General features: G+C 37.7%; 1 protein-coding gene across 1 annotated transcript; it reads left to right on the forward strand.

Annotated features, from left to right (window-relative positions):
- Window positions 1-869: 869 nt before the first annotated feature.
- On the forward strand, window positions 870-12,112 carry hhipl1 (HHIP-like 1). The gene is made up of 9 exons (XM_005949560.2): window positions 870-1,205; window positions 2,294-2,940; window positions 3,145-3,288; window positions 3,709-4,037; window positions 5,047-5,173; window positions 7,618-7,763; window positions 7,881-7,962; window positions 9,612-9,694; window positions 9,800-12,112. Exons 1-9 carry the CDS (start codon window positions 918-920, stop codon window positions 10,357-10,359), a joined length of 2,406 nt encoding a protein of 801 aa, XP_005949622.1. The 5' UTR covers window positions 870-917; the 3' UTR covers window positions 10,360-12,112.
- Window positions 12,113-14,504: the final 2,392 nt, after the last annotated feature.

Raw genomic sequence — 14,504 nt, forward strand, 5'->3', positions numbered from 1 at the left:
GTGTGTGTGTGTGTTTGAACCAATGACTGTATAAAAATCTTTTATACAGTCATTGGTTTGAACATTGAAAATGTGATCCAGCAGTATTTGAACAAAAAATTAAAATAAATAAAAAATTGTTAAATTCCTGAGAAAGTATTGTAGCCAAAAATAGAAAACTGGTGGAACATAATGTAATAAACACAATTTCAGTCAAAGATCAATCAAGAGTGTGTTTATGTTTGCATGTGTGTAGTCTGCCTGACTGACTCGCTGACTGTGAGTTTAGCTGAGCCGACGACAGTCTTTGTACACAAGCGTTTTACAGCTTAAATGGAAATATGGAGAAAGGTGATATTTCGATTTATCTAATGTTGGTTTTAACTTAGGAACAGAACACAGGGTTTCCAGGTGATAAAGTAAAAGGCGTTTTCTCTGCTATTAAACAGCTTGGCTTCGTTTTTCAACCGAAGGCAACAAGAAGGTTAACTAAATCTTCCCAGTGTAATTTATAACTCCTCATTCAAACCACTTTAAAACATATTTGCGTGTCATAATTTTTCTGTTTCCTACTTTGAAGCATAAGATTGTTTCTCAGCCCCCCTCTGGAAATAAATGGGTTAGTTATTCTGATGTACAAAGTGCAATAATGTCAGTCGCAAAGTCGGATTCGGAGGACTGACTGCTTCGTCAGTTCTGAAAAAAACTGTTGTACATAACTGATGCAGTACTTACTAAAATGACTGAATGATGACATTTTCTTTGTAATTTCAAACTGCTTAAAACTATGTTTGCTAAAACTCGAGCAAACATAAAAAAAAAAAACGCCGACCTGCGCTTCACCACGTCAGAGCGTTGAGCAATGCAAATGATCAAAGTCCACACGGGAAGCCTCTTTCGAAAAATCTGTCCTCCCATGTCACGCAGTGTGAGCCGTGATGCAGCGGTGTTGTGGAAAAATCACCAGCCATCTGTGGCTCTGGTCTACTCTGTTGTTTTTGACACTATGTTTTGCACCTGTGATGTTACACCCGCAGTGTTTGGATTTTAAACCGCCCTTCCGACCGCAGAAGGAGCTGGAATTTTGTATAATGTACAAGGAATTTGGCTGCTGTGATTATCAGAAGGACCAGGAGCTGATGTCTAAATACTACCAGATTATGGATAATTTTGACTACAGTGGATATACCAGCTGTGCCGGGTTCATCTTTGACTTGCTCTGCCAGGTAGGAACACGTGGACAAAGGTCGGTTGGCTGAGTCCAGGACCTACCATTACACTGGCCAAACAAAACAACTGCTGTGAAATAAGCAACAGAAGCAAAACAACAAACAAGTTAAAAAATGTCATGACGACTTTGAAAGCTTACACTGATATACAGTAAAGGCTATGAAAGATTTGTCTGAAAATCTAGTGCTTTATTTATGTTCTGTCATTACTGGTAAAGCAGGCTATAGGAAATAGATGGAATTATGCTCCTTATCATCTACAGGCATATCTCAATACAATAACCTGCAGTAATCTTGCTTTGCAAGTATGTATTAATGTTAAGAATGAATAATAATGTACTTCAGTACATTATTATTCATTCTTAACATTAATATTCATTTACCATCATCTATTCAATTATCTGAATACAAGGTGGTTAAAGTGCACAGGGAGAACCCTAGTTCTATGCAGAATTTAGCACACCTGACCATGACATATCATTTTATATATACGGATATGGGTCAAGACTAAAGTTATATATCTCTTCTATATATCTCCTTTAGTCATAAGGGCTGAATGAACTTTCTTAACATTAAGAAATATTGCTGCTGTCTCCATTTTAGCTTTTTAAGCTCAACAATATTTTGTGTTATGGCCCACAACTTTACTGGTTTAGTTCACTGACATCACTAATACTATTTCACAAGAGAGGCTTTTATATAAGACTGTGCACAGCAGGAAACAATGGGCAAAGAGAGTTACAGACTTTTTTTCTTTGTAATGGAAGAACAAGTAGGTAAAGGGATGACAGTTCCCTGAGAGTATTGGACTAAGATTTATATAAAGGATACATAATGTCAAATGAATGCAAAGCCTCTACATTTGACAGATGTTAAACTGCAGCAATAAGCAGTTTATTTAAAATCATGCTTGTCCTATGTACGCTGTATTTGTAACTTGTTCATATTGTAATCCATGTAACAAAAACAACTAATGCAGGTTTAAAGACCACTTTACATGCTATCAGTGGCACTAACTGTTCCTTCTTGTTGCTTGTCTCTTCTTTTCCTCCTTTTTTGTCTCTCCTCCATCTGTCTGATCTCAGGAGTGTTCTCCCTATGCAGCTCACCTCTTTGATGCTGAGGATCCAAGCACCCCGGTCAGGACCATCCCAGGCCTCTGCTCTGAATACTGCTTTCAGTTTTGGAATAAGTGTTCTTTCACCATTCCTTTCTTGTCTGGTGACCCATATATAGCAAACTTCAGAGAAAATCAGACCAGTCTCTGCCATTACCTGGAGATACACGACAAGGACTACTGTTATCCATATCTGCTTAACAACCAGCAACTCACCCAGAACCTTGGTGGCATTCAGGTGAACTCAGATGGCTGTCTGCAGCTGTGCCTGGAAGAAGTGGCCAATGGTCTCCAGAATCCATTAGCCATGGTGCATGCCAATGATGGCACACATAGATTCTTTGTGGCAGAACAGGTCGGCCTGGTGTGGACCTATCTTCCAGATCGGTCCAAGCTGGAGAGACCATTTTTGAACATTACCCAGGCAGTGCTAACATCATCGTGGGAAGGTGATGAGAGAGGCTTTCTCGGACTTGCCTTTCACCCCAAATACAAGTACAATGGGAAGCTGTATGTGTATTACTCAGTGGAGGTGGGTTTTGATGAGAGAATCAGAATCAGTGAGTTCCACGTATCAGCCAATGACATGAATGAGGTGGACCACACCTCTGAGCGGTAGGTATGAACTGTTGTACTTGGTTAGCAAAAAGCACTACCTTTTTCTAAAACCTGAACTGTTTTGCAGTTTTATACTTTTTGTCATATTGACCATTATCAGAGAGAAACAAACGTTTGCATCAATTCTTTTGTGTTTTTTTGTGTAAATTTGTTTTAACACCCGATCTATTCCTTATTTCTTGTATCAACATTTTCCTTTAGAGTTATTCTGGAGATTGATGAACCGGCATCCAACCATAATGGAGGGCAGCTGCTATTTGCAGATGATGGGTACTTGTATATTTTCACAGGTGATGGTGGAATGGCAGGAGACCCATTTGGGAAATATGGGAATGCTCAGAACAAGTAAGGAGCTCATAATTAGACATCCAAAAATGAAAAAGTAAAACATTTATTCATTAAAATGTAAAAAAGCTCATTTGAATGTATAATCTTGTATGTTTCTTGACATTTTAGATGAAAAAATCTGCCACGTGCTTTCTTTACAGGCATGTTGTTATGACATTATAACCTTCATTACAATCTGGTGAAAATTATGTTCAGTTCGTGTTCAGTAAGAAATTGCAAAAAGAGTAAAAATTTTCAATTTTTTATTACAATGTTTTAAAGATAAATATGACAACTATACAAAAATATACAGCTTGAATTGTTGTGTGTCTGTTAAAGAGGAGAGAGGATGAGAGTACTGATGGTATTGCTGTTTAAAAACTGTGGAAACACTGACAATCAATATGTAGTGAAAGATCAACATTTTTTACGTTGTAGGTCAGCTCTCTTGGGTAAAGTGCTTCGAATTGATGTGGATGACAACCAGAGAGGTCCATTGTACAGAATTCCTCCAGATAACCCGTTTATACATGAACAGGGAGCACGCCCGGAGGTTTATGCTTACGGTGTTCGCAATATGTGGAGGTGTTCGGTGGACCGGGGTGATCCATGGACCAAAGACGGCAAAGGGCGTATCTTTTGTGGGGATGTAGGCCAGAACAAGTTCGAGGAAATCGATATAATCGAGAAAGGTCGAAATTATGGCTGGAGAGCTAAAGAAGGCTTCTCTTGCTATGATAAGAAACTATGTGCCAACAGTTCATTAGGTAGGTATGCCACATCAATGTACTATTATGTATGTTAAAGATTTGTCTGTGTAATTTATTCATTGCTTTAAAAATAGCACAATCAGTCTACACTTGTCTCAGACTAGTCACCATTTTGCACTCAGAAGTGCGTTAATTCTTCTGGTGAAATCAACTTTCTGGTTTTTCTTACATGGAAGACTGAACATGCATCAAATTAGGCTGTGGCAGTTAAACAATGCTCAGAGGTGTGAAGGGACAAAAAGTGGACCAAGGAAATATTCTCCACACCATTATACCACTGCCACCAGCCTACCATCCAAAATCACCACTTCAGGCAACTTTTTTCCATTCTTTTATTTTGGTTAGCCCATGTTATGTGGAAAAATCAGAATTTGGTCAACAGTTTCTGAAATAGTCCAGCCGTCTTGTCTGGCATTAATAACTATGCCATATCCAAAGTAATTGCTTCTTCATTCTGATGCTTGATTTGAATTTCAGCGGGTTGTTTTGATTGTGTCTAAACCCATTAAGTAGGTGCCATGATTGGCTGATTGCATTAACAAGCAGTTTAATAAGCGTACCTGATAAATCAGATGCTGAGTATATTTTGCAGTTTTTGTATGAACAAAAACATCATACAATTACTGAATAGTTTACATAAATGTCTTGTTCAATAGAGACACTATTACTCTCTCACTGTCGCCATTACATGATTCATTGTCACTGATTCCCCCCACATTTCTTCTTCTGAATCAGGTCCTACATTTTTCCAAATTAATGGCAGAGTTTATATTCAGAATCACTCTTAATTAGCAACGCAATAAATATTTGCTTAAAAATTCAGAATTACATTTAGCTTATCAGTCAAATATGGATGACAAATCATTTGTTGGTACTTGACTGAACCCAACCCAATGTTGAACTAAGATGTATCTAACATGGCTACAATGGCACATCCTGTTCTGATGCTCTGATAATGGAGATTCATACTAATGCAGTTAATGACCCTTTTTCATTTTTTTCACAGATGATGTCCTGCCTGTTTATGCATATCCTCATAGGATGGGCAAGTCAGTCACTGGTGGTTATGTGTATCGAGGTTGCGAATACCCCAACCTGAATGGCATTTATATATTTGGAGACTTCATGAGTGGGTAGGATTCACTTGAAAGATGTTATTTTATTGTTTAAAACATTTATTTTTATTTTGATAACAGTAGTGAAATAAAAGGAAATTAAAGGAGTGTTATGTCTGCCCCCCAAAATCTAAATAACTGTTGTTTCTGTCAAAAAATTAAAAATAACTGCTGTGTTTGATGCAACTTCATTCACATCCTAGGATTTCAGAAATGGCTACTTGAAAAATTCATTTTTTACAAACCCTCCACGTTCCTCGCCAAATAAAATGAAGGACCTTCTCTTCTTCAGGTCACCATTATTTCAGTATTGGTTCATCTATCAACATCAGTATTGATTCAGCTATCAAGACTAATCCTGGTTGGACTAGTCTTGATAGCTGAATTCTAGGTAGACCAGAACCACTCCACAAGTCTTACTCAAAGATGCTAATCTTAACCTTTTGTGTAGACTTTCAGAGTGTCCACCTAATTTAGGAAATAAAAAATACTTTTATATTGTAATAGGATGGCAGCTATGTGGCTGAATAGAGGGGCCGGGTTGAGTCCCTGCTTCTCTAGGCCATGTGTGGAAGTGTTGTTGGGCAAGATACTAACCAACTGAGCAAGCACTTGGTGACAGTGGGAAGGAAAAACTCCATTTTAACAGGAAGGAACCTCCAGCAGAACCAGGGTCAAGGAGGAGCAGCTATCTGCTGCAACTGGAGGGGGCTGATGGGGAGAAGACAGGATAAAGCACAAGCTGTGGAAGAGAGCCAGGCATTCATAACAACTAATGATTAAATGCAGAGTGGTGTACAAATACATAGTGAGTGAAGGTCTCTCCAGCGATCCTCAGGATTTTCTATACAGGCGCTGTGGAGAGCATCCTCACACAGAACACCACATCCTGGTTTGGGAACAGCTGTGTTAAAGACTGAAAAGCTCTTCAGAGAGTGATCCGTACAGCAGAACGCTGCTGCAGGATTGCTCCATAAGTGACTGAGACAGGACTCTCTTCTACATACTCTAACACATAGGTGTCAAACTCTGGCCCGCGCAGCCTAATTACATTTGGCCCGCGAAGCCATACCAAATGACTATTAGAGCTGGCCTACTGGTATTATACAGCTAATATATATATTGTTTAGTATTAAGCTTTGCTTGTTCCATATTCAGTTTTTCAGCAAAACGTGTTTGAGTCCATAAGAAAAGATTCATTCTTATATCTGGAGGAATAAATATTTTTCAATAAATATTAATGTTAGCCCGCGACTTTGTTCCTGTTTTGAATTTTGGCCCACTGTGTATTTGAGTTTGACACCCCTGCTCTAAACCCACAAAGTACATTTCAAATTCCTTTAATTTTAAATATGTTCATATTGTCTATTTTGTAAATGTTCAGATTGTCTATTCTTATTTAATTCACTTAATGTACAGAATTCACCTGCTTGCTTCTTCCTCTCTCCCCCCCTTTGCACATGTCGAGGAGCGTGTCAGGTTACATTTCACTGTGTTATACTTGTATAACTATGCATGTGACGAATAAAGAACCTTGAACCTTGAACCTTGAAAAGGTGAGTGAAGGAAAAATACTTCACTCACCATGGGTGCATCATCCTAGCAGCCTAAACTAGAGCCTAAAAAAGGTCACCTAACTATATGCTTTATCAAAAAGGAAGGTCCATCGTCATCCGCTTTGTCCGGGGTCGGGTCGCGGGGGCAGCAGCCTAAGCAAAGAGGCCCAGACCTCCCTCTCCCCAGCCACCTCCTCCAGCTTGTCCGGGGGAACACCAAGGCGTTCCCAGGCCAGCCGAGAGATATAATCTCTCCAGCGTGTCCTGGGTCTGCACCGGGGCCTCCTCCCGGATGATGTGGTTCTGTTGGCTTCATCGGGTGAAGGCCTCCAGCTCGCACTGGAACGGTTCGCAGCCGAGTGTGAATCAGCGGGAATGAGGATCAGCACCTCCAAATCCGAGGCCATGGTTCTCAGCTGGAAAAGGGAGAGTGCCCACTCCGGGTCGGGGATGAGTTCCTGCCCCAAGTGGAGGAGTTCAAGTATCTCGGGGTCAAAAAGGAAGGTCTTGAGTATAATCTTAAAAGTAAAAAAGTTGCCTGTCTCCCCAATCCAAACTGGGAGCTGGTTCCAGAGAAGACGAGGCTTAAAGCTGAAGGCTTTGCCTCCCATTCTACTTTTAAATAGTCTAAGACAGCGGTGTCCAAGTCCAGGCCTCTCTCTTTCTAGTCCCTGTAACAACCATATCTTTTCACTATCAGAGGTCAATATCAGGTCTTCTGTATCTTTCATTTCTTATCCAAAACTCCAGTGTGCAATGTACCAAATGTACTATAGTTATTTGAAGGAATTCATAAGTACTCTAAAAATGCAGAAGTAACTGGTACTAAGGGGTGTGAAATTAAAAACACAAAAAACACACAAAGTGCCTACACATTAGAAATCATAGATTTTATTTATGTTCCAGGCGTTTGATGAGCCTGCAGGAGGACAAAAAAACAGGAAACTGGAAATACAACGAGATATGTATGGGGATGGGGCTAACCTGTGCCTTTCCTGGACTTATCAACAACTATCACCAGTACATTATCTCCTTTGCTGAGGATGAATCTGGTAACGAATCATCTCACAATCTCACAGTTAATGTTTTTCCTGTAGTGTTTTTAGCTGGTTTAAGCAGTTGAAATGAATGTTTTGTGTAATATTCTTTAAATATGTTATTCATTTCAGGTGAGCTTTACTTCATGTCCACTGCAATACCAAGTGCTACATCACCTTCAGGAGTCGTTTATAAAGTCATCGATCCCTCAAGGTGAGTGATAGAATTACTCATTATTTTCAGTTTGTTTTAAATGAAATTAATATGAATTTAGGCAAACTCACCAGAATCAATGACAGGTTGTTTAGAGGGAGAAACATCTTTGTAGAGAAAGCATAACCACACTGTTCCACTTACCATTATTTTTGTTTAGTTCCTTTAGTCAGGTCCAGAGAAACATCTGTACATAGATATAGATTCAGTAAGATTCTGTCACTGAAGCGTTCCTGGCTACTTGACAGCCCACATGTGCATGCTATTAATCAAGACCTGTGATCAAGATTCCAAAATATTTCCAGTCATTTGTATCAGGGGATGGAAAGGTAGAAAATACAGTGAGAACATTTTCAGTAATCTCAATAATGCATCTTCCTGCATTCAATCTGAGGGATTGCTGAAGTGCACTTTCGTTTTTTTTTATTTGGTGTTACTCTTCTTACAGATGTGGAGATAGACAGGGACTTTTCTCTGTTTCTTATATAAACCGTTTCAGTGCCTCATCTTTAGCTGCAGGTCTCAACTTCTGTCAGTTCAGTTGTAAATTGGTATTTTTGTCATGGACTTATAGAATAAATGTAGGCAAAAATGCACTCATAGAAATCCATGCCCGAAAACCCACTCTTGAAGTCTTATTTTCATTTGCAAATAGTTATATTGATTTTGTGATCATGTTTTTTATTGTTTTTTTTGGGGAAAGAGTTGAGATCTGTGGGGTTGTGAAGTATAGGAATTCTCTTCTTAGCTGTGTTTTGTAGTTGCAGGTAGTAAAGAACATTTCTGTTGTCTAATCAGAAACTTTGAAAAAGATTAGAGGCTAACATGAGTGTATTAACTTGAAGATTTGATGGAGATGTGTGATTCCTTTCTACTCCCATTTCTAATGTGAAGAGTTTCTCTGTTAATCTTGAAAGTCTGGATTGTGCCAAACTGGAGAGAGACTACAGGGAGACTACAATTGTAATCTGTCAAAGTGGAGGAGATCAACGGGTTTGTGTTAATAGAGGCAGTAATAAAGACGAGGTCTGGAAGTTCGACGTGATTACAATGTATTTGTTCTAATTCTCTTCTTGAGTTGTGGGCTTCACAATATATTGTATCTGATTAGCTACACAGTCAAAATTAGGTGCCTCAAGATGCCCATTACATGTTTTTCTGGTGAGTGGAGAGATTTTAGCTTTTTTTTCTCCCCGGTTGAACCTTATGATGTTGCATTCTAACAAATGACACAGTTTAGGTGTAAATTTGAATGTAATCACTGAGAAAAATTAATTAATTTGGGAGATTAATTTAGGTTATTAATTAATAACAGAAGTCAGTAAATAGATGGAAGAGTAGTTTTTAGTAATTGTTGCTGTTCATATGGGGAGGAAATTTCACGACTGCCTTAAAGCAGACCCCTCTAAAAACACAGCAGTCAGTGCAATGGCGGTCTCCACAGACGACAATGATTCATTGGTATGGTCAATTTCCAAAAGGACAATAAATGTTAAATGTTAAAGGATGGCAAAGAGAAGCAATAAAAGGAACCTAACTCCTCCTTTATCACCGTGTCTGATCTTGACTGTTAAAAACAGACTGTCAGCGGATAAATAAGAATAAACAGAGAATCTATCAATAAACAGTTATTTGTCATTGTGTTTTAGACGTGCTCCACCAAGACAGTGCCACTACGACCCTCTTCCAGTGAGAGTAAAAAGCAATCTCATCAAGTTTGTTCCTCAAGAAAGTGAGTTCACATACACATTCTCTTCACACAAACTGAAATGATAAACCAGCTATCTCAGTTTTTATAATATGATTTGGTCTATATTGTTTCATGATCTTCCATTAGCGCTGGTTGGCATTGACCTGCCGAATGAAAACTTTGAGCCACAATCCACTGAATCCTATCAATGGCACCAAGAGCTAAGTGATCATCGAGGTGAAACAGGAGCAGGCCTGATTACTCCTGTACCAGCCACAGGTACTTCCAAAACAACCAAAAATTCAAGGCGTAAAGGCCGGCATAGGAAGAATAAATCCAAATTGGAACGTGCACCTCACATCCAGACGGGAGCAGTGAGACTGGTTGGGGATTCCAGGAGTGACCGTGGACGTGTAGAAATCTACATTAATGGGGAATGGGGTACCGTGTGTGATGACCTGTGGACCCTTGTCAATGCTAGAGTGATTTGCCGGCAGCTCGGTTTCCAACATGCTCTGAAAGCAGCTAAGAACTCTGAGTTTGGTGAGGGAAAGGATTTGCGGATTCTTCTTGATGATGTTAAGTGTGTAGGCACTGAATCCAGCCTTTTAGATTGCAGACATGCTGGTGTGGGGACACATAACTGTGCCCACTATGAAGATGCTGGTGTGATCTGTGGCAACTCATCATATGTTGCAGAAGTCTAAAAGTTTAACTAATATTAAGTCGAGAGCAATTACGAAAGAGTTAATGTCCTGTTTAAAAAAACATTTAAAAAATCACAACACAACACAGACAGCTATTCTATTTCCCACAGCAACAAGAAATGAACAGTAATGCAATCTAAAACTGCAGTTGTGTTACATGTTGTACATTACAATGAACATGATAACTACTTAAGAGTATTTTAAATAAAGCTCACAAGCAAATGCATACATTTCAATAACCTACGGCAGGATAGCGTGTATACTGAGACAAACTAAGAGTTATAAATTAATAAAATAATAAAGGCAGTCATTTTTTTCAAAATAATGGATCTTACTTATAGTACATTAAGATATAGTATAACAATTTAATTACACACAAGCTTTTTCCTTCAGTACTTTTCATTGATAAGTGAATACTTTGAATTTTATTATTGGGTTATAAAAGTTTGACTTTACAGTGTAATATTAAAATGTTGACTGTATATTTCGTGTCTCAATTTTTTGTGGGAAGAAAAAAACAATGAGTCCCTGCTTAATGTAATATAAAGGTGAACTGGATAAAAGCCTTAGAGCAAAGAGGCATACCTGAAACCTTTTACATGTGAAATCTGATGCAATATTTGAAGATGATTATCTCAAAGACTATCAAAGATAAAAGCTTGACATTATCACTTGTCTTTACATAAATTACCTCGCTTTAGCTTTTCTTCCATTCTGGAACTCCACAAAGTCTCATGAAAAGACATTTAATGTGTTTTTATATTTAACGTATTTGAGCTCCAGAAGTCTTGCGTAAGCATTCTACATCTGCTTATTTTGTGCAGAATATTGTGATAATGTTACTTTACAGCAGCGGCTGCCCACATTGAACTGTGACTATTGTGAAGATAATATTTATACGTGTATGCAGTTGCATGAGCTGGAGATGGAGACTTTCTTTTTTGAGGTCTTTAATCTTGCCAAATTTCATAACAGAGATGACCACTCGGTGAAAATGATGATTCTGCGGATCCAACATCACATATGAAACTCAAGACACTGACTTTGTGTTTTTAATTGTGGCTGAATGCATGTGTCACAAGTCAAAGTGTTTTACCTTTTAATATGTGGTTATTTATTGAAGGGATGGTTTATTTAAAGCTTTCAGCACCGTACTGAGGTGCTGAAAGCTGGAATAAGTAATTCCAAACTTGCACGTTGTTGTATTCACATTCATTATGCTCATTCTAAAATAACACGTGCTGGTTATTAAAATACTGAAATTGTGTGTTTTTTGGAGAATATTAAAGAACCTGCTTGCAATATTCTGTTTCACAGATGACATTTATATATAGTTATATAGTTAGTTATAGATTTAAATGTAAATGTAATATAAATAAAAAAAAAATGCAAAAAATAGTTAAGAACTTATAAAAGGGGCGCAGGGGTCAGCAAACCACTGTTTAAGCATTCATTAAGGCTTTTTATAAATGCTTTTATATTTTCAAAACAAAAAAGTTTGAAAAGTACTTTTCAGATATGAAATGTTGCACATTTCTCCAGCAGATGGCAGAATAATACTACTATTTTAAAAGCACAAGAGAACCTGAAAAAATATTCGGTCTGCATACCTGTTCATCTTAATCAACAAGAACTGCTTTTCTTGGATGTGTGTGTGTTTGTGTTTTCTAATTCTTAATTGTAGCAGTTCAGAAAAGCTGGTGAAAACCCCTTTTGTCAAAGCTGTTCTTCAAATAAAAAAAATCAAATCATAGTCCTACTCTGTATCTATATTTGTTCTATAACTATAGCTACAATATCATAGCTATACCATATAGCTACCATATCATGTCTATATACCTATATTATTGCTAATATGTATATTGTAATATATCTATATCATGCTAAAGCACTTCTGGATGGATCCAAACTGCATTTTGTTGCCTTGTACTTGTGACATGTGCAATGACAATAAAGTTAAATTCTATTCTATTCTATTCTATTCTATTCTATTAATATCATAAATATAATATATAAAAACTACTAAATGAAAATGTGTGTGTATTTGTTGTAGGGTAATTGTGATGGACCTGTAAACATTTTACCACAGATATTACAGTATTGGACAAATAATTTAGAGACTTTCACCCTGGACATTTATATTTTAGGAATTTAAAAAGGTCTTTTTTTTGTCTTTTTTTAATTGACATTTTGGAATCACTATACAATACCACCAACTTCAGCAATTTGTCACTACATATATTTTTCTTTTTTTTTTTCTATATTTAAACAACTAAAATATCCATACAAAAAGAATGAAAGAAGAAGAAGAAAGAAAAGAAAAGAAAAAGAAGCAAAACAGGAAACAATAAATAAATAAAAGATACATAAGGAAAAAGAAAAAAGAAAGAAAAAAATGTAGGGAGTGTGTTTTTGTCTCCATTAATATAACTAATATTTCCTGTAGTCTTCTAGTAGTTAACAAAGTCAGAATCTAAAGCAAAATCAAAATCTGGCCTGTGTTTTTTAATGTAGTCCATCCATTTCCTCCATCGTGATACAAACAGGTCCCTCTTGTAGTTCACATCTGCTGTCATGTTCTCCATTCTGGGAATGTCCATTGTGATGTCCATCCACATGTTCATAGTTGGGCTCTCTGAAGAAAGCCATTTTTTGTGATGGCTTTTTTGCCTGCTGCCAGTAAAATATTAAACAAGTATTTATCGTTCTTTGTCCATCCTTCTGGCATAAGTCCAAAAAATAGAGTTTTGCTTTCCAAAGGTAAATATCTTCCAAATGTCTCTTGTATTGCTGCATGTGTTCCCTTCCAGTAAGTTTTAATAACATGACAGTCCCAGAAAATATGATAGTGATTTGCCTTTGTATTTCCACAATTTCTTGAATAAAGTTGAATAATTTTAAAAATATAAATGTTAAAAATGAGAAAAATACAAGCAATGATGTCCAAAAGAAGAGGAATCTAATGGTGTTTGAATGGTTTTTCTAAGTTGAACGGTTTTGAAGGAATTAGATGCCAAAAAACGTACGGAATATATAATAATAATAATAATAATAATAATAATAATAATAATAATAATAATAATAATAATAATAATAATAATAATAATAATACTGTGAATGCTTTTAGAGAATTCACACTAATAAAACAAGTTTTAAAAAGAGACTTTTCCATTTGATTACATTTTGTATGATGGATTATGGAGAAAAAGTAGAATTGGGCTGAAAGATCTATCGCTTTATCACCTCTTCAGGTTGTAAATCGTGTTTTTAAAAAGTAACTAAGTAACTAAGTAATTAATTACTTTTGAAAATAAGTAATCAGTAAAGTAACGGGATTACTTTTTGGGGGAAGTAATCAGTAATTAGTTACTGATTACTTTTTTCAAGTAACTTGACCAACACTGGTCACGAGCTGTGGGTAGTGACCGAAAGAACGAGATCGTGGATACAAGCGGCAGAAATGAGCTTCCTGCGAAGGGTGGCTGGCCTCTCCCTTAGTGATAGGGTGAGAAGTTTGGCCATCTGGGAGGGGCACAGAGTACAGCCAGTTGAGGTGGGTTGGGCATCTGACAAGGATGCCTCCTGGGCGCCTCCTGGGTGAGGTGTTCTGGGCATCTCCCACCGGGAGGAGGCCCCCAGGGCGGACATACCAAAGGCTGGAGAGATTATGTCTCTCAGCTGGCCTGGGACCACCTCAGTGTTCCCCTGGACAAGCTGGAGGTGGTGGCCAGGGAGAGGGAGATGGGCTTCTCTGCTTGAGCTGCTGCCCCTTACGGCCCCAGATAAGCGGAAGAAGATGGATGGATGATTTTAATGAGTAATATTAAAATTATATTTAATTATTTTTAAATTAATGTGTTTCCTGGTTCATTATTTTAATTTGTTGTGGGACGAGACAGTAGGGTGATATTCACAGGTAGGCAGGCAGTGCTCTGTAGCACTTACCAGAGCAGGAGTTGGAACAGGTTGTATCCAGGGTGTGATGGGTCTGTAGTGATGTTTGCCTACTTGTTTCCTGACTCTGGATTTGTGAAAAAAAATGCAGACCTCACTGTCTGTTGTAGTCTGTTCTTGTCAGATTTTGCGGCTGAGCCAAACCAGACAGTGATGGATAAGCAGAGAACAGACTGGATTACAGTGTAGAA

This window comes from Haplochromis burtoni, unplaced genomic scaffold, assembly GCF_018398535.1.
Source record: "Haplochromis burtoni strain Fernald_Lab_line unplaced genomic scaffold, NCSU_Asbu1 Contig_679, whole genome shotgun sequence".
Taxonomy (NCBI): Eukaryota; Metazoa; Chordata; class Actinopteri; order Cichliformes; family Cichlidae; genus Haplochromis; species Haplochromis burtoni.

What these genes read in the sequence shown, in the direction of transcription:
- hhipl1 (XM_005949560.2), top strand. Translation starts at nt 918, where the DNA reads ATGCAGCGGTGTTGTGGAAAAATCACCAGCCATCTGTGGCTCTGGTCT. An exon ending in GTGGACCACACCTCTGAGCG is followed by an intron (nt 2,941 to 3,144) that starts GTAGGTATGAAC and finishes ATTTTCCTTTAG; the next exon opens with AGTTATTCTGGAGATTGATG. An exon ending in ATGTGCCAACAGTTCATTAG is followed by an intron (nt 4,038 to 5,046) that starts GTAGGTATGCCA and finishes TTTTTTTCACAG; the next exon opens with ATGATGTCCTGCCTGTTTAT.